This window comes from Synchiropus splendidus, chromosome 12, assembly GCF_027744825.2.
Source record: "Synchiropus splendidus isolate RoL2022-P1 chromosome 12, RoL_Sspl_1.0, whole genome shotgun sequence".
Classification (NCBI taxonomy): Eukaryota; Metazoa; Chordata; class Actinopteri; order Syngnathiformes; family Callionymidae; genus Synchiropus; species Synchiropus splendidus.
The window spans coordinates 7,904,083-7,928,375 of NC_071345.1; the positions used below are offsets into that span (position 1 = coordinate 7,904,083).

Below are 24,293 nucleotides of genomic sequence, written 5' to 3' on the forward strand. Positions count from 1 at the left end.
TAAGCTGCTGAGTTATCCCCGGGGATTGGAGAGGCTTGTGCAAACTCCGCTGAGATAAAACACAGACTTTGGTAACAGTTTGAGGCACGGCCACCTAGCAACTAAAACAAGTGAGATTTTTGGAGTCGCAGGCTGCCGACTCTGATGTCTGAGATTGTGTAGACATGATCCCACTTCCCTCACCGTGAGTTGTCAAGGGCTCATGAAGGCTTGGACCCTTGTGCACTGCAGATACACAATGTAAGAGTGGATTCTTCATAAGAGGTGACTGACTCAGAGAGCTGCTTCCTGTAGTTACACTGTCCTTCCATTCACTGGCAGTAGTGAGTTTGGAATGTGCTCATGAAGCCCCTTCCAATGACGCTACACAGCACCAAGTCTGTGTAGTCCATTCACGATTGAATTGACTCGGTGTGTCACACTAAGTCTTAAAGGATGGATGTTGTGTTCGTCTCAAATCCAAGAGACACAGTCAGGCAAGTCCAGTGACCAAACAAATGCAGGTCTGTATTTAGCATGCTAGCATGTTGGCCACATAACAACATCAAAATAAAAGTTCAAGTTTAAGTTCAAAGCCAAACAGTTCAAGTCCCCTCGACAAGGGGAAATCTTTCACTGATACAAATTAGAAATTAGAAAATACAAATTAGCGAAGCGAACGTTGCGAACATGCTCACATACGTCACATGCAGATGTAGGTCTCCCCAGTGAACGACTATTTTCTTTCAGGAAAAAGGCCTGCTGTGTTGCCTCTGTTTACCTTCAGAAATGCTGGGAACAGAGGTCGGCATTTACTAATGTCTCGCAGCCTTGTTTCGATGTTATGTTCAGTTGCACTAGCATTAACGTTAGCAGAACTTTAACTCGAACGCAATCTGCGCGCTACATTTTAAGGGTTGATTTTAAGGGCGAATCTTTACTCCCTGATGCGCAATAGAGCAATGGGACGCACTAACCCTGAACGTGAACGCGTGAAGTCGAAGGTTCGGGGAGGTATCGGGATGCAGCCTTAGCATACAACTGTGAGAACCAAAGAAGTAAAAGAATGGTACGGTATGGTAAGTACTGTACCACTAATCTTATCACTCCATCACGTCAGTGAAATGAACTTCATGTGATCTGGTTGGGGCTCCACCTTGAACAGCTTAGCTTAGCTCAAAATGTTAGCTTAGCATGCTGTCCAGGTGGGCGGGACGTACAGGAACTCATACTTTCATTACTGACTCGGGTTCAGTAAGGAGCCACATCCAAACTAGTAACACATTTGGGACACGTCGTGATGGGCGGGTTTTCAGCCCGAAAGTATCGTTGGATCAAAGTACATTATTGTTCACGGACATGCTAGTAACGATTTTCTCTGTCACTTTAGAGTCCATTCAGACATTTCAGATTCAAATCCTGATTCGTGTCTCTTCAAAGAAAAGTGACTGCTGCCTCAGACCAAGTCGTGCCTGGATGTTCAGGGTGAGGGACAGCTGTCAAGACAGACACCGAATAACAACTTGCCCTGCTCCGGCTGTCATTGTCAAATGTTGGTGTTCGCAACCGGGCCCCAGACAGTTGATCCAACATCCACGCCAGCTCGCGTTTTGTCAGCTGGGCTTAAATATTGACTGGGCTTGACCTTCAAATAGGAAGAGACTTATCTTGACTGGGTATTAAGCGGACGTGGAGGGACAGTGTTGTAGACATTGATAAGTGAGAGCCCTGGGGAAATAAGGATGCTTCGATCGGGAGAGGTAATCTTAATAAGCTAGGAAGCTACATCTCTACACTCTGACACGCCGGCTCTCCCCGCCAAACCTGATGACAGGTTTTGTTTTATTTTCACTCGCTGTCATGCGGGTGACCTTGAGTTCGCCGGTTTATTCCCTGGATGCTGACAAATCTGAAGTGTTGCAGTTTCCCCCCCCCCTTTTTTTTAACAGAACCAACCCCCCCAAGTCATTATTTGATTTTCACGTCTGCAGAAGTGAGCCGTTTTGGCCGGAGAGTGAGGGAGAGGTGGCGCTGCTGAAGGTGGGCCAAGACTGAAGCGAACAGAAAGGTGGTTTTAGAGCGGTGTAATGCAGTGGGAGATGAGGTTGCAATTGTGGGAGCAGATTTAGGGGGTTTTAGCCGATCAGGGTCACAGCAGCGCTTGTGTTGTAAGTTGCACGGTGCAATGGTTTTAGCCCCTTTGGCACGGTGGCGAGAACGCTACACAGTCTGGTGCCGCTACAGAGACCAAGAGCAGTGAGGGAGGCCAGACCAAGACTGAGACCAAAGCAAAGTCCGTTATTCATACAGACAGATACATTTATGTTTTACTGCAAAAGAAACAGTCGTCATTATTTCAAAATAAATCAAGACCTGAAATGCTTTCATTGGAACAAACTAGTCTCTTGGTCTGCACCAGACAACATTGACCAAAGACTTGATCCAGTTTCCGGATGCCATTCTACACCGGTTCCGCACAAAAGATCTCATGGGTTTCTCACCTTGAGCAACACCAAGATGACCCCCGTGACAAAGTTCTCCACCTCGGAGTCAAGATACGATTCAGCCTACAGTTACTGTCGGGCTGAATATGGGCTCAGAGAAAAGGTGCGTGTAGGTTTAGCAGCCTCCGCTGGTGCAGATGGACCTCCAGCCAGACAGCCACAGAATCAGCACTGAACACTTGATACTCAAGGGCACAAAAAGATGAGGAGTTATAAGTGTTCTCTCTGGCAAAAAGTGAGTTTGTGGGCCAAGGCCAAGCCTTTACAGCCAAGCTTTAAATACTAACTGACCATGAAGAAATGGGACTTTGAATACTTATGTTATATATTTTGGTAACAGGGTGAGATTCAGCAGAGACTCAGAGTAGAGCCACAGCTTCTCAGCACCTGATGAGCTCAACGGTGAACAGGGTACACTGCACCTCAGATTATAGCCATCAACTCAGAAATAGAAGAAAATATTCCAAAAGAGGGGAAGGAGACAGAATGTTCTGTTCTTGGGAAAACTCAGAGGATTAGTCGTGTCCTGCGGTTATGAGAACAGAAATAGCGGCAATTTATTGTATACAGGCAACAAGTGACGGCAAGGCTTCTGACAAGGTTCGCTGAGGATAGTTGGTTCTCTCAGCAACCGAGAGGCTACTCATACTTCCTGCTTTGTCTTATCCAGCTATCCTGAAAAGAAGATTCAATTGTTCAATTGAGTACATCTTTTGATAAGTATTTATTGATTATTCATTTGTTTTTGGACATATAGTTTTTGGTTTTGGAAACCTGAAGCGTCAGACCGTTGCCATAATATAGTGATATGTTTTAGTGCAATGACAATAAAAAAAAGTCTAAGTCTAATTTCAGTCATTTGTGAATACTTTGATTTGATTTCTTCAAACTTTTATTTCAAGCATTAACTATAATTAAAAAAAACAAATTTTACTAGAATTATTTCACTAAAATAAAATAATAAATTGTATTTTTGCATTGTTGTGATTGAAAATTAGTCTCCATCATTTCATCCAAATTATTAAAACAAATTTTATTTACAAAACAAACAAATAAAACACTAATAATTCATTTCACTCTCACACTTAAACGTCGGTGACCTTTGACTTTCATTTCATTTCAGTCATTAAGTAACAAGAAAGCAACCTTCCACCGAGTGCAGTCTTCCTCTGGGGAATCAAGCGTTGACCTTCTTCGTCTCCATCACAGTTATCTTTTCATTGAGACAAAGTATCGCTATTATATTAGATCATATGCATATAACGTAGCTCTGAACAGACACAAAACAACACGCATATTCACAGCAGAGGCACGTGAAGCGCGCGACACTTCTATTGGACACTAGATGGCAGCATTCCCCTTCATTTTAAAGCTGTCCGTCTTGTACTTGAAATCTCAATAACTCCCTTCATTAAAATATGAACATATGCATCATTTATTTGTTTAGATTGGTGTTGCTCCTCAATTATCTTTTTACCTTAATCTTTCATTCGTTTTTCGAAGCTTGATCAATCAACTGATCAATAATCAAGACTGAGGCTGTTTCAAGTGAGTCATGTGATCAATGAATGGACCTTCACAGGAGGTCATCAGACAGTCTGGACATGAGGAAGCAGGGAGCCGTGTTATAGCAACAACACAGAGCTAACCAGAGAAACTCCCTTAACAGTGTTCCTCCAGTGTTTTCCTGCAAAACCCATGTCATGAAATGACTTCAGTAAAGCTGTTCTCTTCGGTCACATGACCCTGAGTTCCACTCTCTGAATCTCAGTTATGACACAAGTTCCACTGGAACTTTGTGAGACCCTCTCTTCACACTAGGAAACTGAGAACATGAGTGTGTAACGGGAGAGTAGAAGTCGAATTTGGATCAAAAGACTGTCATGAAAAAAATGATTAAAACTGGCAATGTGACTCCTCGGTCGTATTTCTCTGGCTGTTTTTAGTGATCGCGAGGCAGACTTTTAAACAGCACAAACTTTTATAGCCGTAATGTCCTATTGACCGGACAAGTGTTGCGATATTCAGTACGTGTTTATGTCTCTTACCTTCAGGGTGGTCAGTTTAACTCTCCAACATGATTAAAAACCTCACAGTGACGGAGCTGGGAGGGTAAAACACGACGAAGGGCAGGACATAAAAACACACCCAAACTAACATAATGTCTTCAGCTAAAGCCTTTTAGCACCTCTAACGTTGCCCTTTGCTATTAGTCACATAAATCTACCTTATAAAGTTAGAACTGAAGCCAGGAAGGGTGGACACCCCTGAGGTACCTTCCTATAACCTGTCTACTGCGCCTCCTCTGGGGGGCCAAGAAGGTGCAGCTCTTCCGTATCCTGCGTCAAATGCTGAGCCCGGAGAAGTTCTAGATCCTCCATGTAATGTTTACGATTCTTCAACACGTCCTCCTAGAAAAATAGAAACCCAGAGGGGTTCAGAAGTACGACAAGTGCCGCAGATTTGGATCAACCACCAACCTGCATTTGGTCATATGTCTCCAGCTGGCGCCTCATGAGCTCCTTCCGGATCTGCAGCTGCCGCGCACGGTGCTCCAGCACATTGTCCCTGACCAGTCGATATGTCTGGATCTTCTCCAACCGCGCCTTCCTCCGGGTCTCCTCCAGTTGGCTGTCCAGCAAAGTCACAGACCCCAGTTGATGCCTGCATATGAAGACAATTATGAGGATGCTTGAGGGCAAAACACCGGACTGAAAAAAGTTAAAGTAAAATACAATAGAGTTGTCAACAAAGTGAAGCAAAATGTACTGATGATTTTGAGGATGTTTGGCTATGAAGGCGATGACAGTAAAATAAATAGAGGAGTGGAGTTGAAAGTATGTCATCTGCAAAGAATGAGGGAGGTGAAGAAGAGAGTGCAGACATGGTGGAGCAAGTGGACACTACTGATGGACAGAAGTAAGTGGTATGTGGAGAGTCTCGTGTGCAGAGAAACAAGGTAAATGGCGTGATGAGTGTGTCACAATCCAGCGCGTAGATATGACGATGATACTCCTCTGCTCCCTCAGCAGGCACTTGCCTGTGTGTGACAGTAAAAAGGCGGTGGAGAGTGAGACAGTGCGAGTGTGTGAAAAAGACAAAAGGCTGCTTCCAGCCATCTGCCGTGCAAATGCAGTGGGAGGAAATAAGAGCTCAGAGAGCGTCGGCCTACTTCCCATACACTTAATAAATAAGGCTCTGGTTCGGCTCAGCAGGATAATGAGTGGCCGCGAGAATCCATTAGGCGGCCTGTGGAGCACCTTCACGCAGCATAGGTGAGCTGCACACTAAACGGAGCCCTCTGATACACTGCACCTCAGGATCGCTTTGGGCCCAAATTGCAGGGCAGGGTGTCAACAGCCATTAGCAGCTGGACACAGACACACACACTCGCCGGCGACAGGAGAGTATGAGGAGGTGTGGAGAGAGGGCCACCTCTCCTCCGAGAGCTCCATAAATAGCCCTCTGATTAACAGGCCTAAATAACATCTCGTGTTCATGGACGGAGGAAGTGATGACACACAGGTGAGAGGGCCTGAAACGGAGCGAGGCACTTCCTTTACATGTAGGAGGGAAGAAGGCGTTTGCTGCTGAGATACTTTTGAGGCTTCTTCAGCCCAAAGTTCAGAAGAAGGATGGGCCTCTCAATTTCCAAAAATGGTGCTTAATTTCAGTACAAGAAAAAGCCGATACGAAACACATTTTATCCAGCATCATAAACTTGTTTTGCGTGTACAATAAGTCCTAAAGAAATCAGAAGACAGGAAGGAAAGGAGGGAGTATTGTAAATAAAGTGTCATTTTCATTATCATCAAAGAAAAATTGTGATTATATTTGTGAAATCTAGATTAAATCCTAGTAAAAATAAGCAATAGGATTACTTTTGTTACTATATTTTATATACTAAATTATACTATATTAATAATAATAATAATAATGCCATGAGAAGCAGAGAGAAAAATATTTAAATAATAATAATTCAAATATTTTTTTTCACTTATTTATTTGTTCATTCCCCCCAAACAGGTATCATAATTCATTTCTTTTTTTATTCTTAATACCAATGACTTAAGGATCAAGTACCAGTCTTGTAACATCATGTGAATACACAACTAAGAAAAACAATTGTGAATTAAATGTGTCTAACTCCAGAGACACAAGTGGAGAACAAACTGGAATCAGACCAGCAACCTTGCTGCGAGGCTGCAGAACTAACCAGTCGGATCACCTTCTAATGTAGTGAGGTGTTCAAACAGCTAGAGAGGAGCATCAAAGAGCCAACCAGGGGACAGCACCTGATGAAGGGAGACACATCCATCGGATGAAAGGTGTGCACACTTGAGACAGCCAAGCTGTCCGGACCGGATCCATCCAGAGCAGACGGTGGAACTTCAGCAGCAGCTGAGAAGCAAACAGAAACAAGTCTGGAACTCTGCAGAGGTTTGAACAAGGTGGTCAGCGTACCAGGCTCCTCAGCCTGAGGAGGGAGCGCTTCTGTGTTCTGTGGTTGGAATTGTCGGAGAAACTCCAGGCGAGAGTTGTGGGCCTGTAGTGCGGACAGAACAGCGTCAGCATCGAGCAACACCTCAGTCACAGCTCAGAACATAGTTTCCAAGAGGTGCTGCAGCACCTCGACATCTTTGCTACCTTGGCGGCGCGACCTTCCTCTGCAGTTTCCCAGGCTCTTTTCATGGCTCTGATCTGGTCTACTCTCTCCACGTCCTTCCTCAACAAAACGCCTTCAACTTTGCTTTGTTCCACCACCACACGCAGGGTCCAGTTGGGCCGGCTCAGGTCCAAAGTCTGTAAACACAAGCACACACTTCCTCTGATCCGTTCCCTTCACTCTGAATGACCACACTGCTGGTACAGAGCAGTGATGTTCCAATGGAAAGCAGCTGAGAAGCTCATCAGCCTTTCAGACTCCATTTTATTTCTGCTGTTCCAGATGTGACGAGAAGCTACAGAGGCTAAAGGCCAATTATTTTACGGATCATTGGTTTTATTCTCACCTCAAACCACATGGAGCCATGTTTCGACTCAGCAGGGCCAGAGGTCAGACCCGAGCTGACGTCCATTTCTTCTGCAGTCGTGTGTCAAAATATTAAACTTCCACCGAGTTCTGCGTGGTTTAGTCCACAGATTATTAATTCAATTTCTGCCATGTTGATTCTGCATTCACTGTGAATCTAGTATGGGGCCCATTTTGATTTTGAAGCTCCTAACATGTAAGATAATAGGACTTATTCATTCACTATCTCTCCTGCAACATGGAGGCTGGATCCAAGCTAGTTAGGGTGAGAGGCAGGAGACAGACAATCTAACTGCTGTAGAGAGGAAGGTTTATAAGGGACAAAAATAAGGTGACAAAACTGACTTAATAATTTCATGAATTCATAAAAAAAGCATTAATTTACATTATTATTAGCATTTTTATATGATTTCCTCATTTAAGCATGTATTCTAAAATGCATCTTATTTATTATTATTTTCATTATTTTATTATTTCCACATAAAGGGGAAAATACGTTCAGAATAACATATTTATTCAATTTTTTCTTTCTGTATTTCTACATTTATTAAACTATTTCTTTATTTATATATATATATATATATATATATATATATATATATATATATATATATATATATATATATATATATATATAATTTTTTATTTTTATTTTTTTTGTACGTACAACTGTTAATCCCAAGTATAAAAAGCTGTTTTACCGATTCCTGCTTGATGGAGGCTTTTGACCTGGCCGATGGCTTCCCCTTCCTTTTGTCGGCTTCCACTTTACGGGAGACTCTGGCCGTGCCGCTTCGCTGCTCTTCACTAGTTGACTCTAAGAAATCAGAGAAACGTTAACGAATCCCTCTGCAGCCAGGGGGCTGTTCTGCAGGCGGGAGTCTGCTAGATGGCACTGTTGCTCCTCGTCTCAAGCCTCAACACCGCAAGCGTCTCGCATGTGTGATTCAGAGGCACAACAATCCATCATTTAGCAGACGCCCTGCCATTCCGCATGAGCGGCTCTGCTCGTTGACCTACTGCTTCCTCGGGCTGACTTCAGTCCTCGGCGCTCGATTTGAAACTCTTACATCAATAGGAAACTTTCCCTTCATCTAACCTGCGCTTTGACAGAAAATAAACACACAGAAGTTGAGGTTATGTAACATGTGTTATGAATACATGAAGAGAAACTGACTAGACAACTGTTTATTTACACAGCAAATAAATCATTACACGCCACCAGCGCTGGCGAAAAGAGGAGGCGCTGAAAACACTCACACATACCTAAAGAGCAGGTTGGCAGGTACAACAGTAAGATTCATGGAAACATGACTCTTATTTTCCACACCAAAGCATGTAACTCAACAATAGTTTTTTTCATCTGGAAATCTCTGGTACCTTGGAGTGATTGACATGTTGAAAATGTAACATTCAGTCATCGTTTAATTTATTTCTCCCAGCAAAGAAGTGAAATACCTTGAAGTGAAACTGATGTCCTTGTATGTGAGCAGTCTGCCATTATTATCTTCAGGATGACTGTAAAATAAAATCTGAATCTGGTATTGCTTTCAGAAAATCTCCAGTTCTTTCAGAAGCTGTTCACCAAGACATGTCTGCCATCTTGTTTATATCTATATAAATATCTGGACTGTACTGGCATCACTAGTTGATGCAGGTTGTGGACACAAATGCATGAAATAGAACTTTAACATGCATTTTCCTCTTCACTGGACCTGGTCGACCAACTGCTGACCCGGAGATAAAAATTCGATCCCGAAAGAGGGAGGCTTCACACATAAAGATGGCGGCGAGTTAAGCAGCACATTAACCCTTGATCTGGCATAGTTTGTGTACGTGTATACATGTACCGCGGAGCATGAGCAAGGGCAGAGCCTCACCACTGAGACGCAGTTTAACTGGGTGAAATTAATTCTCTTTCCTGCTAAGATATTTCCCAGGGCACCAGGGAGCAAGAGCCAACTTCATTTGACTTCACATTGACCCACTTTCTCTGGCTTATTGAAGAAACCTCAGGAGGCCTGTGTGGACAGTGGACTGCGGCACGCAGGAGCGGTCAAACCTTGTGCGTCTGTTCAATGCTACATCCTGGGCTCACCATGTCCACCAATCCCCACATGTTGGACGTCTTTGAAGGTAAGATGACTGCCAAATCCACTGAATGGATTTGATGTTCTTCAGAGGGCTACTTCCACACGGGGAGTCACACGCCAGTAATTCACTCACCCGCTCCACCTCACAGCCATGATGTAGTGTCCTGTCATATTTTTGAGTATGTTGACGCGTAGAAGCTTCCATTACTGAACTATATTGGATGTCTCGCTGTACTTAGCAAGTATAATACAGCTCTGAGTGATGGCCATTTGAGGGGCTTTAAATACACAGTGCCTTCCCAACCTCTTTTGCTCAATACGCTGTCCACTGATAACCCGCTGATGGCAGAACATGCGTCAAGTGAAAACATAACGCATCAACACACAAGGCTGAAGGCTACGTTCGCCGTCAACACTGGACGTCAGCATATTACTCCATGGGTGTGAGGATGTCTAGCACTCTTCTGAGCCAAGTTACCAAATCATCTTCCCTCACTCATGCCTTTCCATCAGGCCTTGAGAGGACCACATTGTTGTTGTAGTCTAGACCAGTGGTCCCCAAGCCCCGGGGCGGGGAACGGTACCAGTCGGTGGATCAATTGGTACCAGGCTGCACAAGAAATAATAAATTCTGTTTTCTGTATCAGCTGAGTATGAAGGATCTTTTATTTTGAAAAATCTTTTATTTTGAAAAATTCTCTCAGTTAAGAGAGCCAAAATGTAACCCACAAGCTCACAAAATGAGTAGGAAACAGTTATTTCTTTGCGAAGGGAAAAGGGCTCAGTGAAGAGACAGACGATCCAACGACTTCCAAGAAGAAGAAAGTTTTAAACAAACAATACCGTGAGTCGTAGTTGAAATATGGATTTATCGCGGCCATCTATCGTCACTCCCAGATGGAACTGTCTCGTTGCATAGATAAATGCTCAGGACTGCTCAGGTGCTAAAATGTTTTCATGCACTTTATATTTGGTTTTGTGGTGTATCTGTATGCTGTTTTGAAGGCATGTTTCAACGGTTCAAAGTGGCAACTTCATACACCCCGCGCCACATTGCTATTGTCAAGAGTTAAGAGATTCAAAGGTTGGGGACCACTGGTCTATACCACACCAACCAAGCCATCATCGATACTGGAGAGTATCAAGACTGAGACAAGACCAAAATATTTGAGGATCATCAGGAGTGTGAAACTGCAGCAGGAGCAGGCACACATGAGTTAACCAATCAGGTGTCAGCTGAAAAAAAAACACACAGCATTCGTCTGACAGTCAACAGTCTTGAGACACCTGATTCTTGTTTGGGTATCTTGTGGCACTTATGTGGAACAGTTTGAGACCCAAGATAAATATCAAGGGAAACCAAACTTTCACCATTTATGCTAACCAATTATAAGGGTTTTCTCTGTCGGTCTTGAAAAGAAATCCAGAGTCCGGCCAGTCTAGGCCGAGACAAGACCAGTAAAATTGCATTTGAGACTGAGACAAGACCCTAAAAAGGTGGTACTGAGACCAGTCTCGAGACCAAGACCAATCTTGAGTAATACATCACTGGCAACCGACCTTGTCTTCCGGCCCTGACTAGGCAATCTCTCGCTATATGGCGCATGAAATCAGCTTCCAACAGTGAGGATTTTAGGCTTCAGAGAGGGAGGAGATGGACAAGTGAGGTTCATGGATGCAAAGGAGGACATGTAGATGATACTGTAGTTAGTAGGGAGGTTGGTCAAGGAAGGTTCAGGTAGACATGGCTGTGTGAAGTTGAGAGAAAAGCCAATTTCTCAAAATCAGCGCAGCAAAGCCGAGACGCCGATTTGGTGGCAGTAAGCCGCTGGTATCTAAATCCACTTCCACTCCGCGTTACCTTTGGTTTCATTCTTCTGTCCAACAGCCAGCTGAGACTGGTCCAGCTCCCAGCTCTGATAAAGCACCTCAGCCTTCAGCATGTAGTTATGATCCTGGGAAACAAAGACGAGCAAAGTCAGCCACTGCGTCAACACTCACAAAAGACAAACAGGATTACTGAGCGCAGACACCAGCGATTGTGTGAACAGTTCCTGCTGCCAGATAAATAAGATTTGGTTTTTCCCCATGCACAAACAAACAGGAGCCTCGATTATGTCAACAGACATTACATTCATTTACAGGAATAAGACGCAGAAAGTGAATTTAATACAGAATATTTGAGAAAAAAAATTAAAATCTTACACATATTTATGGTTATTACAATGCAGTAATGCATTATTTCAATGATATAATCAATTAAATTATTGCTCAAAAATACATATTTTTTATTTTCCGTGACTATTATTTACACCAGCCCCAACTGCTAAAGCATTTATAATTCAAACACTAACTACAAAATCCTTCTGCAGCTTTTCCCTGGTGCTATTTCTCTTTGCTTGAGCGTGTGGGTGTGTGGAAGTTCATGCAGTGTGTGTGTGTGTGTGTGCTCTTTGGTGAGTGTGTTTTATGTGTATCTGGCAGTGAAGAAGTGCTATGAACAAAAGCAGAAAGCAAGTGGGTGAGAAAGACAGCGAGAAAGTGTCGGAGCCAGAGCAGATAACACACAGACAGTTGTCAGTGATACCATTGTCTCCGTGGGAGGCTGGAACTGGCCAGACGATGAGTCTGATTTCACAGCTGAACTGTCCTCCGCGTCTTTTTGCAGGGGAGTGTCTTCATCTTTGACTTGCTCTCCCTCGGAGGCCTGGGTCTCTTCAGTGGGGACACTGGGGGCTGCGAGACAGAGAGAGATGTAACTGCACGCCAGTGCTCAAAGAAAAAAACCCTCAGCAGTTCAAAAGTCTCCTCTGAATGCATCAGTGCCTATAGAACTTTAAATAATGTATTTAAACACACACTTTTGTACCGGACTGAGAGAACAAGGGCTTGTATTACTCATTTGTGGAGTCCGCGCTACACCACTTCACCAGAGACCATCAGTCTCCAGAACACCATCCATGATATGTTCATTATTTTATATATGTACGTGGACTCCTTTATCAGCATTTGAAATATGATTGACAGTAATGACATTTCTACCACTACTCATCAACAAACTATTGACTATTTGCCTGACATTTGACAGTCCACATTCACCTCCCAGACATACTTTCATTGGCCATGAAGTTAACAACTGGAATCAAAGCGTGGCCTCGGGCAGCAGTGCTGGCAACCTCCCTTTCCCCGTCCAGAATGGAAAGACGAATGAAGGCGTCCCGTTTGGAGGCCTGGAACTGGACCGTTGCAACGACGTCAGTCTCCACTGAGACAATATAACTGTGGAACAGGTTGAGATAGTCAGGAAACAAATATCTGAAGAAATGTAGTTTGTCTGAAATGGATTGAAATTATATGTAAATAGTTGGTGACAAAATGTGTAAATTGACACTTTATTTCTTTTAAGCTACTCATCAAAAAAGTGAAATACACTGTAATATATATATAATACACAACTGTGTTCTTTTATTACTCTTACTCAAAAGCACATATGTACTTTTTTAAAAGCACTTCTCTCACCAGCATATGACATTTTTCTCATTTGGAACGTAGTAATCCCTGACTTCCTTCACTGCAAAGCTGTTGAATGGGCCGTCAGTCAGCCGTCGAGGGAGTGGCTCTCTTGTGCCGATCAAACGCATCCTCCATCGGAGGCCAGCAGGGGGAGCCTCAGGCGTCACCGCCTCTGCTAAAAAGGTATAGCCAAACTGAGGAAAAGACATGTATGATTAGACAATAGTAGCCTCATATTTGAAAAGATGCTTCAAATAACCCCTCGCCGTAACCTGGATAAATTCACAGTTCAGAAGAATTCCAACCTTATTGGGATGATAAACACGAGGAGGGATTTTATTGAAGTGCATGTCCAGCTCTTCTCCAGTGTCATTATCAATGACGTGCAGCAGACAGTTTGGGAACGGGAAGTCGATCTTTGGGATCAGCAACATCTGCTGTGGAATCATGAACACTTCCCTAAAAACAAGGCAGCATTACAAAACAGACATTAGAATATACTGCTGAGTTGGAAGGTCATCAGAGGTCAGTGACAAGCAGTCTTCAATCGGAGTATGTATATTCGTGGGAATAATGAAGCTTTCCAAATTTGAAACAAAATTTTCCACCATAAAAAGACTTTCCACAGCTACTTTCAGTTGCATTAGCGCAACACATTTCGTAAGTAGTTGCTGTCCACCTGTAGAAGCATCTTTATTACTAGTTTAGTCATTTCTATTGACAATAATACATCGATAATGCAAGTTTGCTGTTCTCAGTCAACATTAGCACAGTTTAATTATGAACTTTCTTCCACATGATGCCATCTGAATTACAATGTATTCTGGTTTATTTATGTCTTTTTTTACAAATACAACTGTAAACAAAAAGCATCCAGACAGTAGGACTTCCCACCTGAAGATCAAGGCCCAGCCACTGCACTGCTCCTGAAGTGGAATGACATAATCATTAAAGCAGATTCGGGTCACTTCGTCCTGCAGGCAGGGATACAGTTCTGATCCAGTCTTGTAGTGGTTGATAGTGTACCTGCACGAGACAAGAAAACAAAACACAACTTCTATTTAAGAATGCTATTTGCTGGATACTGAGTGTGCTCAGTGTGTCGCATCTCATTAATGCAGAAAGAAAACAAAACATAAAGGCAGCAGAATCCCATGATACAGTAAAAAATCTGCAATATAATTTGACATAGAAAAATCCACATGGTATGCAAAAAGTATATTAACCCACAACTCATGATAATAAGCACACAGCACCGAAACTCACATGAGAATGCAAAGACTGAATTCAGTACTTGGTGCTGGGCCAGAGAATGAATTATGTATGATGCCAAGGCGAAACATTTCTCAGCAATTTATCGCATTTTGTGTTTCGGATGGAACTACTGTAAAATGAATATCTAGAATCATATCGATATATAAAACACCTATCCAGTTGTCCTACCCTGCAATACTTTAACGAACGTGAAGCTATCTTGTAGAGCGAAAATAACTGAGTAAGAAGAAAGAAAAAAATGTTTTGGGAACAAGGCTCACTCACCGACCAATTTATATTTGGTCCGCAGCTCAGCTGTGGACAGCACAACAGCACTGCAGTTGTAATACAGCGGATTAATGAACTGAAAACAGTGGCTGTCAGGATGGGGTTGCACCCAACAAACTGCTGTCTTCAATTCAAGAGCAAGTTCTAAACTGTCATACACAATTATGTTTCCTGCGGCAGTGGGTCATTCAGCAGGCGCTGCGAGCTGATTGGAATGAGGTAAGTATAAACAGCAGATGGTACCACTGGGAAAAGATGGAACACAATGTGGAAACTACTCCCCGCCGCTCTGCCACAGGCCGCCGCAGGAGAGGAGGCAGCTCCATCATCACAATGATGCAAATGTGCCGAGTCTATAGCGTAAATGTAGGAAAGCGGTTTCAGAAAAATGAGGTATAAATGATGGCATACAGAAGCAGGAAGGCAGCGTTTCTGTCAGCATCCCGCTCCACAATCGACCACATGTTGTCAAGGCCTCTAGCCGCGCTGACGTTCTCCTTGGTGCCTGAAGGACACAAAAACAAGGATGAAAAATGATTGAGATCAGATAAAAGAGGGGGCTTCAGACACCCCCTCTTTCTCTAAAGAGACCGTGATGATAGATTTGACTCGTCCCTCAGCGACACACACTCATCAAGAGGTGGCTGTAGGTTTGTCGTCCCCTGTGTTTGTGCGCTCATGCGTGCGTGAGTGATGCTCTGTTTCCAGCTCAGTGTTGCTCTCTACCCTCCACTGATTACCTGGTGTCTGTGTCAGACGGACAATAGATGCCAAGTACAACGATAATTATTGGCATTATTGTAATTACAATGAAACACAAAGCTACTCCATTGAAGAGTCTGGGTGAAAGGCGGCATCATGTGTTTCACTGGCAGAAGACACCGATTGCTTTCAGGCTGTGGTGTTGCAACGAATTTGTCTGGGGAAAGTGTCACCTCCAGTGTTTCCCTAGCACGAGCAAACAGAGCCGTTTCCCCTCGAGGGCGAGACAATTAGACCCTCCACGGGGAGAACCCCAAAATAGTGGAATCTGTGTGAAACTAGATGAGCTCCTCCCTCGACTTAATACAGGATAAAATAACAAACGCTAGACGCAGAGAGACTGTGTGTGGATCACTTGGAGCTATATGGGATCAGTGTCTTGCTCAAGGTCACTTGGACAAGAGATAGCTTGATGACTATCACCCCCTCAGCCACGCTGGCTCCCACTCCACCACCAAGCTGTCGTTTTCTATGAGCATGAAAAGCATCAATACAGTCTCCTGTTAAACATTATAACCCTCACAGTCTCCGCAGTGAGGAGCATATAAGCTCTCAGATCCCTTCTGAGGCGATGGCCGTTACCATGTTTGGAAGCCTGAAGCATCTCTCGCACCAAGTGTCGTCTGAATCCAGCCTGCAGAGTGATGGCCGCGCGGACCTCCTCCTCTGTTGGCTTGCGGTGGCTCCAGTTCTCTGGTGGATTTGCCCGCGCCTCCACTTAACAACGACCACACAAAACAGACGCTTGAATAATCTGCATATTATATCAAGCATTAATGGATAAACAGGCTTGATGATGGCTTGAGGGCACAAATGGATGAAAAAAAAAAAATATATATATGGCTGTTACATGAAGAATGCCCTCCTCGGGTAATGGCGGCCAAGAGAGTGCGGTCAGCAGTGAGAGCCATGACAGCGAAGTTCTCCTCTGTCGTGAGCCTCCGGCCCAGAGCCTCCTGAAGCATGTGATAGACTGCAGAGTGAAACACCTACACCGCCAGGAAGTAAGCACAGGCATTTAAAATGAGAGGAGTCATGTCATTAGCTCAGGTTTATGAAAATCTGCGACCTTCTGCAGTTCCCATTTCTCAGGCATCGTCTTGATGTGTTTGGGAACGTAAGCTTCTTCCAGGGTTCTCCTGAGAGCCCGCTGGTCACGCCCATCTTTGAAGGACACAAATAAACTGGACAGAGGATCCATGATGGAGGAGGCCTGCTCTGTGAAGCAGGCACTTTCCTTTTGATATAGGAAGCAAAACATTGGAATATATAAGAATAATAGCAAGAAAGCTACATACAATTGTCTCAGAAGGTCCTTATATGTAACAAATGAGATTAGGTTTGTTGTCAACATGATACTTTCTGCCACATTTATTTATAAAAACACCGGAAGATACAGAATTAAAATCAATGGAAGTCCATGATGTATGTTGGCCATGCTCCCAATGGTGTGTTTTTATTTGAATATATTAGTTTCAGTTTTAAATATATTGACAGCAAAAGGGTAAATTTCAGTTTTTCTATTGGGGGACACCCAAATGATTGTCCCAGAAAGGATGCAGTCACCTGGATTGAAATATAATGCAGAAACGAACAACAACTGAAGGTACAGCCATCAATACATCTGGGTGCAAAATGAATGTACTGACTGGTAAATTTCAAATTCAGTTGCGTGAAGGCTTGAGCTAGAAATGAGGGCAGCCAAAAACTCTTGTTTGAGAACAGGAACTCAAACTCAACACAAAGACGATCTAGACATGATGATATCCTGAGCTGAAGTTTACCAAACAGGTAAAAATACATTCTAACCTTTCTTTAATCTTCATATGGCTCCAACCAGTTAATAAATAAAATTAACAAGTAGCTAAAGGGACAGTGTAAGGTCATGGAGGCAGCAGCCAAAGAAAAGAGGCCTGGACCTGCCTGCTCTTGATGTAGAGGAGCAGTGATTCTTTGGGTCTCCAACACCTACTTTACATATCTCTTTAGGCGAACAACTAGTTTTAGCTTTCAGGTGGTTCGCAACAATAAGCTAAAGACAATGAGAAACCTTCTGAATGTGACTGTTTTTCCTGACATGGAAAACGTTCAACAAAAGCAGAGAGTGACTTTACTCTTTAGTGGCTTTAGTAAAACATGCATATGTTATCACCCATAAGTAGCTACTGCGTAGTAACACTGAAGTTTGCTGCGAGCTTATTCTTAAATATGAATCCACTCACTGTCCATTTAAAGAGGAGACTAAGAGAAAGGGATGAAATCCAAATCAGTGGCACAGACTTTCTCTCTTTCTGCACGTAAGACGTCACACCTCGGGTGATGAACAATCGATGAGCGAGTCGATAGAAACGGATTGTCAGGTGATGGCTACCTTGGCACACTGGGACATGATGGTGTCTTCATTCCCGAAGACAAAGGGCGACCTGCTGCAGAGGTGGATGTGGTAGCCAAGCGTTGCGCGGGCATGGAAGGCGAATATGTGGCGCCTGAGGAGAATGAAATTAAAATAATTAAAACCATCAATGTCATGTTCGAGGCCGATTTCCGAATCTCATTTTTAAAAATTTCCTCAGCTTATTGCAGCACTAAGAGCCGTTGGTGATCTGCAGTCACCAATGATTCGCAGCATGTTTTTGGGCCGTTGGAGACCCGAAAGAATTTCACACATCACGATTCACTACTCTAGCTTGAGCTACTTTTGTCTTGGAACATTAGACAGATTCAGCATGTACTCGCGGGGGCTGGGGTGGAGGTGGGTTGTAAACTAACAAACCAAGTCATATTTGCAGATTAAAGCTTCAAAATAAGATTACGGAGGCAAAAGTGATTAAACTGGTATAAAGAGTATCTTGGAAACAGCATACATTTTAAAAATGGACACAGAATGGGGGTGTGTGATGTTCAGGAGCGTATCTTTCTGGCAGCAGCAAATAACGAAAATGAAATAACCTCTGTGTGCTGTGGGAGGGATGGACCAAATACAGTAAGTGCTGTGTGTGTGTGTGATAACAGCCCGTGGTAATTGCACTGCTGTGTACCTGCAGCTGACCCCAAATCTAGGTCTTTCACTTTTGGCCATCCATTAATAGATATAGCAATGCATCTCAGAGCGTCTGAGGTCAGACGGTATCCTGCTCTGACTTGATAGCAGGTTTGGGGAGTTAACTTAAATAGAAGTGAGTGTCCTTTGCTCTGTTCTTCTTTGTGAGGTTGTGTGATGAGATCAGTTCAGCACGAGATGCAAGTGTCCATCCTCATCTCCTGGAGACGAAACCTGACACTGATACACTGAGCTTTTGTATAACATATAAACTCAACAGGTTCGCTCCAAACTTGACAAAATAGCAAGATAAAAATATCCACATGAGGATTACGATGAAAGAACTCATGGGTAGGCCTTTACCCTGGAGCTAGTTTGAGTGTTGCAGCCTTCGTGGACGTCGTCTTGACGGTCAGGATGTGCAGGTGAGGCGTTTGGCTCTTCCAGTTGTGCGGCTTGACAAGGAGAACAGCACCAGAGGAAGTCCAGTGCTTCCCTGAAGTTGAGGGATAAGGAAAGAAAAAGAGATTAGAGAGTCCAAAAATGTTCTGGAAATACTGTGCAAGAGGTTCTGTATCAAGTTCAGATAACCGTCTCTTGAAGCAGCAGACAAACATGGAAACACAGTTAAAATAATCTATCAGTGACATAAAACTATCTAGAGCCCAGGTTCACTTTCGGGCTACAATGACACATTTAGAACGGGACGATACAATCACATAAAAGGCAGACACATCACAAAAATATGAAATGAAAAGTAAAACTTGAAACCCCGCAAAGTGCCAGGAGTGTGCCATCTATAGGGGAAACACACATATTGCCTGAAAAACACTCAATAATTGAGGTTTATTAAGCACCTGCCGCCTGCAGAGAACATTCTGAGACAGCGATCTATTCACTATAAAATGTCTTTTACTGCAACATTTGATTATTTACATCTAATTTGTTGTTGGATATTTCATGGTGGCTGAGTCATATTTCTCACGGGAACAAAAAAGCCAGTAACTGATGCCGACTGGTGTTAATTTTATAGCTCCCTCTGATTCTGCTGGTGGTCGTTGCCACTAAACAATTGCACGGTAAAACAAGCCAATATGAGAAGACCATCGTGTGGCCGGATTAAATCTCTGGCATGCAGAGATGAATCCTTACTTTCCTCTGCACTCTCTCCCCAGAGAAGCACAGCAGAGAAGCTGATGAGGATCTCAGATGGTTCCAGACTGTCCATGCACAGGTAGTGAACGCCTCTGACTTCCGCACTCTAGGACACAGTTCAGCGGGTGTTACTTCACATATTCACTTCCTCATGAGGTAGACGCGAAAGCAGATCAACTACTGTTGGTGTCACCCGCAGTTATACAGATTCCTCGTCAATAAATAACAAAGAGGATGTGGGCAAACACAGATCCTTGTCTGGAGAGCAAAACAAACACAGAGTTACCATGATAAGACCAGGCTGGAAAACAAAGAGACCGAGCTGCGAGCTGCACAGAAGGGCAGGTAGATGAAGTGATAAAAGAGAAGCTTAAAGGACGAGGAAGGCGGGAGAGGTAAGTGCAGGAGTCCAAAAAAGCGATTAAGAAAAGAGACAGCGGAGCAAGACGGTGTATAAATGGAAAAGCAGAAGATAAAAAACAAGATGAAAGATATAGTGGTCACACCTTTAGAATAGAAAGCAGGAGACATAGAAGTTTGTAAACACAAATATGAGACTATATTTGTGTCCACTATTAGAAAAAATATATTTAAAATAACTTTTAAAGAAATATTTAAGGAGAAAACTATCTGTAAAAATGTACAAAAAAAGCAACTAAAAGTGTTAGGACGGCTTGCTAGACTAGAGCCTGGAGATTTACTTTGGGTCCCTCCCGGATGCAAGAGTTCAGATGCCATTCCACTCTTTTGGTCACTAAATCGACTATTTTTATCTTATAGATAAAGAAAGTTATCACTTCCTAAATGTTCTTCATCAAGATTATGTCTTTTCAAAACATTCACTTGTCGACTAAATACTGTCAGTGTGTGAGTGTTACTGTGTCTTTACTTCAGGTCCAGCCACTGAAAACAACCCACTGGTGGGTTCATTTGACAGAGAACTTGAAGATGATGCAGCCAGGCACGAGGCTTTGGTCAAGATGGTGCTCTGGAACACATTTTAAAGATGGAGACTCTCACTCAGTGGGACACAACTATATCACTATAATACAAGCGTTTCTTTAACATTTAATTGTACCTTCAAACATGTGGCCTGGCGGTGATGTTCATATTTTTGAGGTTTATGGAACACCAGTAGAGTCCTGGAGGAGATCATTGAAAAATGTTTTGAGATGTTCTTGTATTGTATGCATGTGTGTGCAATAATTTCAACATTTTAAGAGCAGCAAAGAGATCAGAATGTTCGACTCATGACAGAAAATACAAATATGTATTGACTTTTTTCAAGTGTTTGAAGCAAAATCTGGAACCATAACAATGTCTGGCTATAATGATGTGGAGATTCTCTTCTACACTGTTATTGCAAAGTGTGATTCCAAAGAAATTATAATATAATAATTTGTGTTGCTCTGATGGTGCTGTTCTGTGTTCGGGATCAAGCTTGTGTTTCTTACTGGAAGCACTGAGCAAAGTCATCCTTGTCAATCCAGATCTCTTTAAGTAGAGGTTCTACAGGAAGCGGGGTCTCCCCTGCTTCAGTAGCTGAGTGTGGTTCTGCTATTGCTGTCCAAAGAAAAAGAAGAAAAACATCATAAAAAGCATTCAAAGATTAAAACTGGAGTCACAATGAAAGGTTCTACTGCTACAATGGGTCAGTTCTGGGGGAATGCCGATCTCAATCAATATCCTGGATCATCCCTGTGGCCTCCACCCAATATCTTGGGAGGGCTCTTGCTCTAAAAAGAACTCCCAGCAGCGATCTTAAAAGGTTCCTCTCACCGTTTTCCAGACAGAGAGTTCGCAACCTTGATGACCTGAACATCACTTGGAATGCAACCGGAACCACAATTTCAACTCGGTCAACTTCAGTAGTCTGAGCTTCATTTTATTTAGAAGTTTATTTTGGAAGTTGTAACTCAAAGAATACATGAAACTGTAGTCGTGGTTTCATTCATTTGTCCAATTCAGTAAACTAAAACATTATGGAAATTGAAATTCAATTCAATGTATTAATTATAGTGAAGTAAGTTTAAAGATTTGTGTTGGTGTAGATAACAATTGTAAGAATTGCCTAATAACTGAGAAGTTGAGTAAGCTGAGTAAGCTACCACACTTTTCAGAGTAGACCCCGGCCATTGTTTTTTAAGAGTGTAGTGCAGCACGCGAGGCAAGAGATGGACTCCCGAGACAGAACGTCAGTCAATGACGCAACATCTGCTGAGAAAGAACAAACTATTTAGAGCAGACCTATATTATGTTTTGTCTTGACATTACCTGCTCATGGCTAGAAAACCTTCCTCTCTCTCATATTTGAACGAACTTTTTATGTATGAAATCATACTTTTTGGGGTTATTTTGTTGAGAGACAATCTCCTCATATTGAGGCTTCTTCCTCTTTACGTTTTCTGCCTTTTGGATTGACGGCGCTGTACAGCAATTACAGTTTTTAACGTAGTCTCCAGGGAAATGCAATTTTCCACCCCCGGTTTAGAGTCATCAATTAAACTCTGCATGGTTTTGGACTGTGGGAGGAAACCATGAAGCAAACGGCTGCAGAGAGCAGACAAAATTTATCAGGATAAACGCAAAAATACATCATGAATTTGTCTGGTCCCCTCATGATTTCATTTACTTCTACCGTCATCTTAAACACAGCGAGCCAAATTACCCAAACTCCTACATAATGGCATCGTGTAAGCGCTCGGGCACGTCCATACTCCCACTCAGCGACTCCCACTGCCTCAATGCATGTGGAGCGGCGCCGCAGACATATGCGCACGCACGCTCACCAACACAGTTGTGCTGCCCCCGATCTCAAAGCGAGATACTGATCAGAGAGCTGCGGTGGCAAGGGCCATCGTCTCTGCCGCTGAGCAACGGTGGTCCGTTCTCTCAAACTGCAGGTGTTACTAAGCAACTAAACGGGGGCAGAGAGAAGGCAGGGAATTGGCCGGATGTCATAAAGAATCAGTTCAGTTCCAAGCTCTTCAAAGCATCTTGGCCAACCAATGGAGGAGCCGAGAGAAAGAAGCAGGCAGAGTGAAACAACAGAGCTTTCATCATATCAACCCACCGATGATGACGCTCTCTTCTGGAACAATTAATTGGACTGCATCACCAACGCCAGATTAAATGCGATGAGATGATAAATAAGACGGCGAGAGGAAACAAATTACCGTGGGAGACTTCGCCCTTCTTCACGTCCTCTGATGGAACCTACGGGGGGGAGAGAGGATGAGAGATTGAGGGAGGCTGTGACAGAGATCTGCCCTCCAGTGATACCAGCTGTGGCGTTCTCAATGAGCACCGCAGGACACGAGACAACGCCAGCGTGACACAGGCTTCTCTCTCGTCTCTAATAACTGTTTAATTACTTCCAATTACTGTCAATTCTGCAAGTTTTCGTCGGAAGTGTGCTCGGAGATGAACGAGAATCAATGAACGAGAATCAAGGTTGTGTAAGCGCCGGGACGTGGATAAGTCATCACCAATGTGTCACTCGCTGTGAGTCATGAAATATTTGAATAAGAACTTGCAGCGAGACAGTGGAGGGTGGTGGTGTGTTTAGGCAGCACACTTGACCTTGTTTGAGCTCTTACACTCATTTTGTCACATGGTGGTCTCCGGGGGAGAGAGGTTTGGCTTCAGCTACAATTCAGAAAGCATAAGAATCAATAAAAATGGGACAAGTTTCAGGGATACTGCACTGGTTCTGTTTCCTCTTTCGATATTTTCCAACTGTCTAGATCACCCTCCTGATTTACACTCTTTATCCATGAACCTCCAAGAAAATCTACGTTGTGCCGCCACTGAAGCGACAAGCTTTTATTTTGTCCAGCTACTTCCTGTATTTTGTTTCATTCACTTTCGTTTACTTGACAGTACTTCCCAGATTGGACCACCACCACCACCCTCTTTAGGAGCAGCTGGATGTTGATGCTGCACCAAACTGTTTTTACTTCCTGCCTGCCCGTTTTTTGGCCTTGCACCTGAGCGATTATGTTCTCTTGTTCTTAGTTATCCTTTTCTTGTGCCTGACCTGGACATTTTGTCACGTGATACTGCTTCTTCAGACTTTGATCATCGCGTCTTCTCCGTTGGCGACTCCTGAAGTTAATGTTTTTGACATGGGCCGCCTCCCATTTGTGTTGGCTAAACCTGTTGCCTCTATCTACTTTGAGCGCCTGGCTCTGCTCCATAGTCTAAGCTCTAGCAAATATGGAGTCACTGCTAAAATGATCCTTGAAGAAATGGAGCAGTCGGGCTGGCTATTTCCATTAATTAATTGAAAGCAAAAATAATGAATCGATCCAAATAACGCAGAATAATAACTTTATTTCATAGGTAACAAGAAGGCACAGGTGCACAGCATGACACCATGTCATCACCAAAACATGATACATGACGCAATGAAGCAGACTAAATGAGATGGTGCTGATGGATGGAAAATAACTCCTGTGTACAGACAGATGGGAAATTTGATCATTCTTTTGTGAAATATTAAAATGTGATCAACCACGATGAATTAATAACAATACCAATAATTCATTAATCACCTCATATTATGTTCCGTCTAAACTCTTCTTATCCTGCTGCATTTTTTAAAAATTGCTGAGATTTGAACTGTGCTTAAAATTGTGGATCATTATGTGAGTGAGTTTGGCCCGGCTGTG

General features: G+C 43.2%; 1 protein-coding gene across 4 annotated transcripts in view; it reads right to left on the reverse strand.

Annotated features, from left to right (window-relative positions):
* Nucleotides 1-3,558: 3,558 nt before the first annotated feature.
* LOC128768291 (androglobin-like) overlaps nucleotides 3,559-24,293 on the reverse strand; it is a 35,958-nt gene continuing 15,223 nt past the window's right edge. Inside the window, exons 13-36 of one of the 4 annotated variants that reach the window (XM_053881067.1) lie at nucleotides 22,797-22,836; nucleotides 21,075-21,183; nucleotides 20,699-20,762; nucleotides 20,510-20,608; nucleotides 19,618-19,726; nucleotides 18,829-18,961; nucleotides 17,797-17,911; nucleotides 16,495-16,662; nucleotides 16,276-16,414; nucleotides 16,008-16,142; nucleotides 15,075-15,168; nucleotides 14,016-14,147; nucleotides 13,427-13,580; nucleotides 13,128-13,315; nucleotides 12,721-12,887; nucleotides 12,196-12,344; nucleotides 11,470-11,563; nucleotides 8,217-8,332; nucleotides 7,131-7,286; nucleotides 6,948-7,029; nucleotides 6,779-6,884; nucleotides 4,964-5,147; nucleotides 4,760-4,894; nucleotides 3,682-3,696 (exon numbers count right to left, since the gene is read on the reverse strand). In XM_053881067.1, coding sequence (XP_053737042.1) covers nucleotides 4,775-4,894; nucleotides 4,964-5,147; nucleotides 6,779-6,884; nucleotides 6,948-7,029; nucleotides 7,131-7,286; nucleotides 8,217-8,332; nucleotides 11,470-11,563; nucleotides 12,196-12,344; nucleotides 12,721-12,887; nucleotides 13,128-13,315; nucleotides 13,427-13,580; nucleotides 14,016-14,147; nucleotides 15,075-15,168; nucleotides 16,008-16,142; nucleotides 16,276-16,414; nucleotides 16,495-16,662; nucleotides 17,797-17,911; nucleotides 18,829-18,961; nucleotides 19,618-19,726; nucleotides 20,510-20,608; nucleotides 20,699-20,762; nucleotides 21,075-21,183; nucleotides 22,797-22,836 — 2,853 coding nt within the window. In that variant the 3' untranslated portion in view covers nucleotides 3,682-3,696; nucleotides 4,760-4,774. Of the gene's footprint in view, nucleotides 4,895-4,963; nucleotides 5,148-6,778; nucleotides 6,885-6,947; nucleotides 7,030-7,130; nucleotides 7,287-8,216; nucleotides 8,333-8,535; nucleotides 8,620-11,469; nucleotides 11,564-12,195; nucleotides 12,345-12,720; nucleotides 12,888-13,127; nucleotides 13,316-13,426; nucleotides 13,581-14,015; nucleotides 14,148-15,074; nucleotides 15,169-16,007; nucleotides 16,143-16,275; nucleotides 16,415-16,494; nucleotides 16,663-17,796; nucleotides 17,912-18,828; nucleotides 18,962-19,617; nucleotides 19,727-20,509; nucleotides 20,609-20,698; nucleotides 20,763-21,074; nucleotides 21,184-22,796; nucleotides 22,837-24,293 lie in introns of those variants that run through there. The other 3 variants (XM_053881066.1, XR_008416230.1, XR_008416229.1) reach the window with 3 other exon arrangements.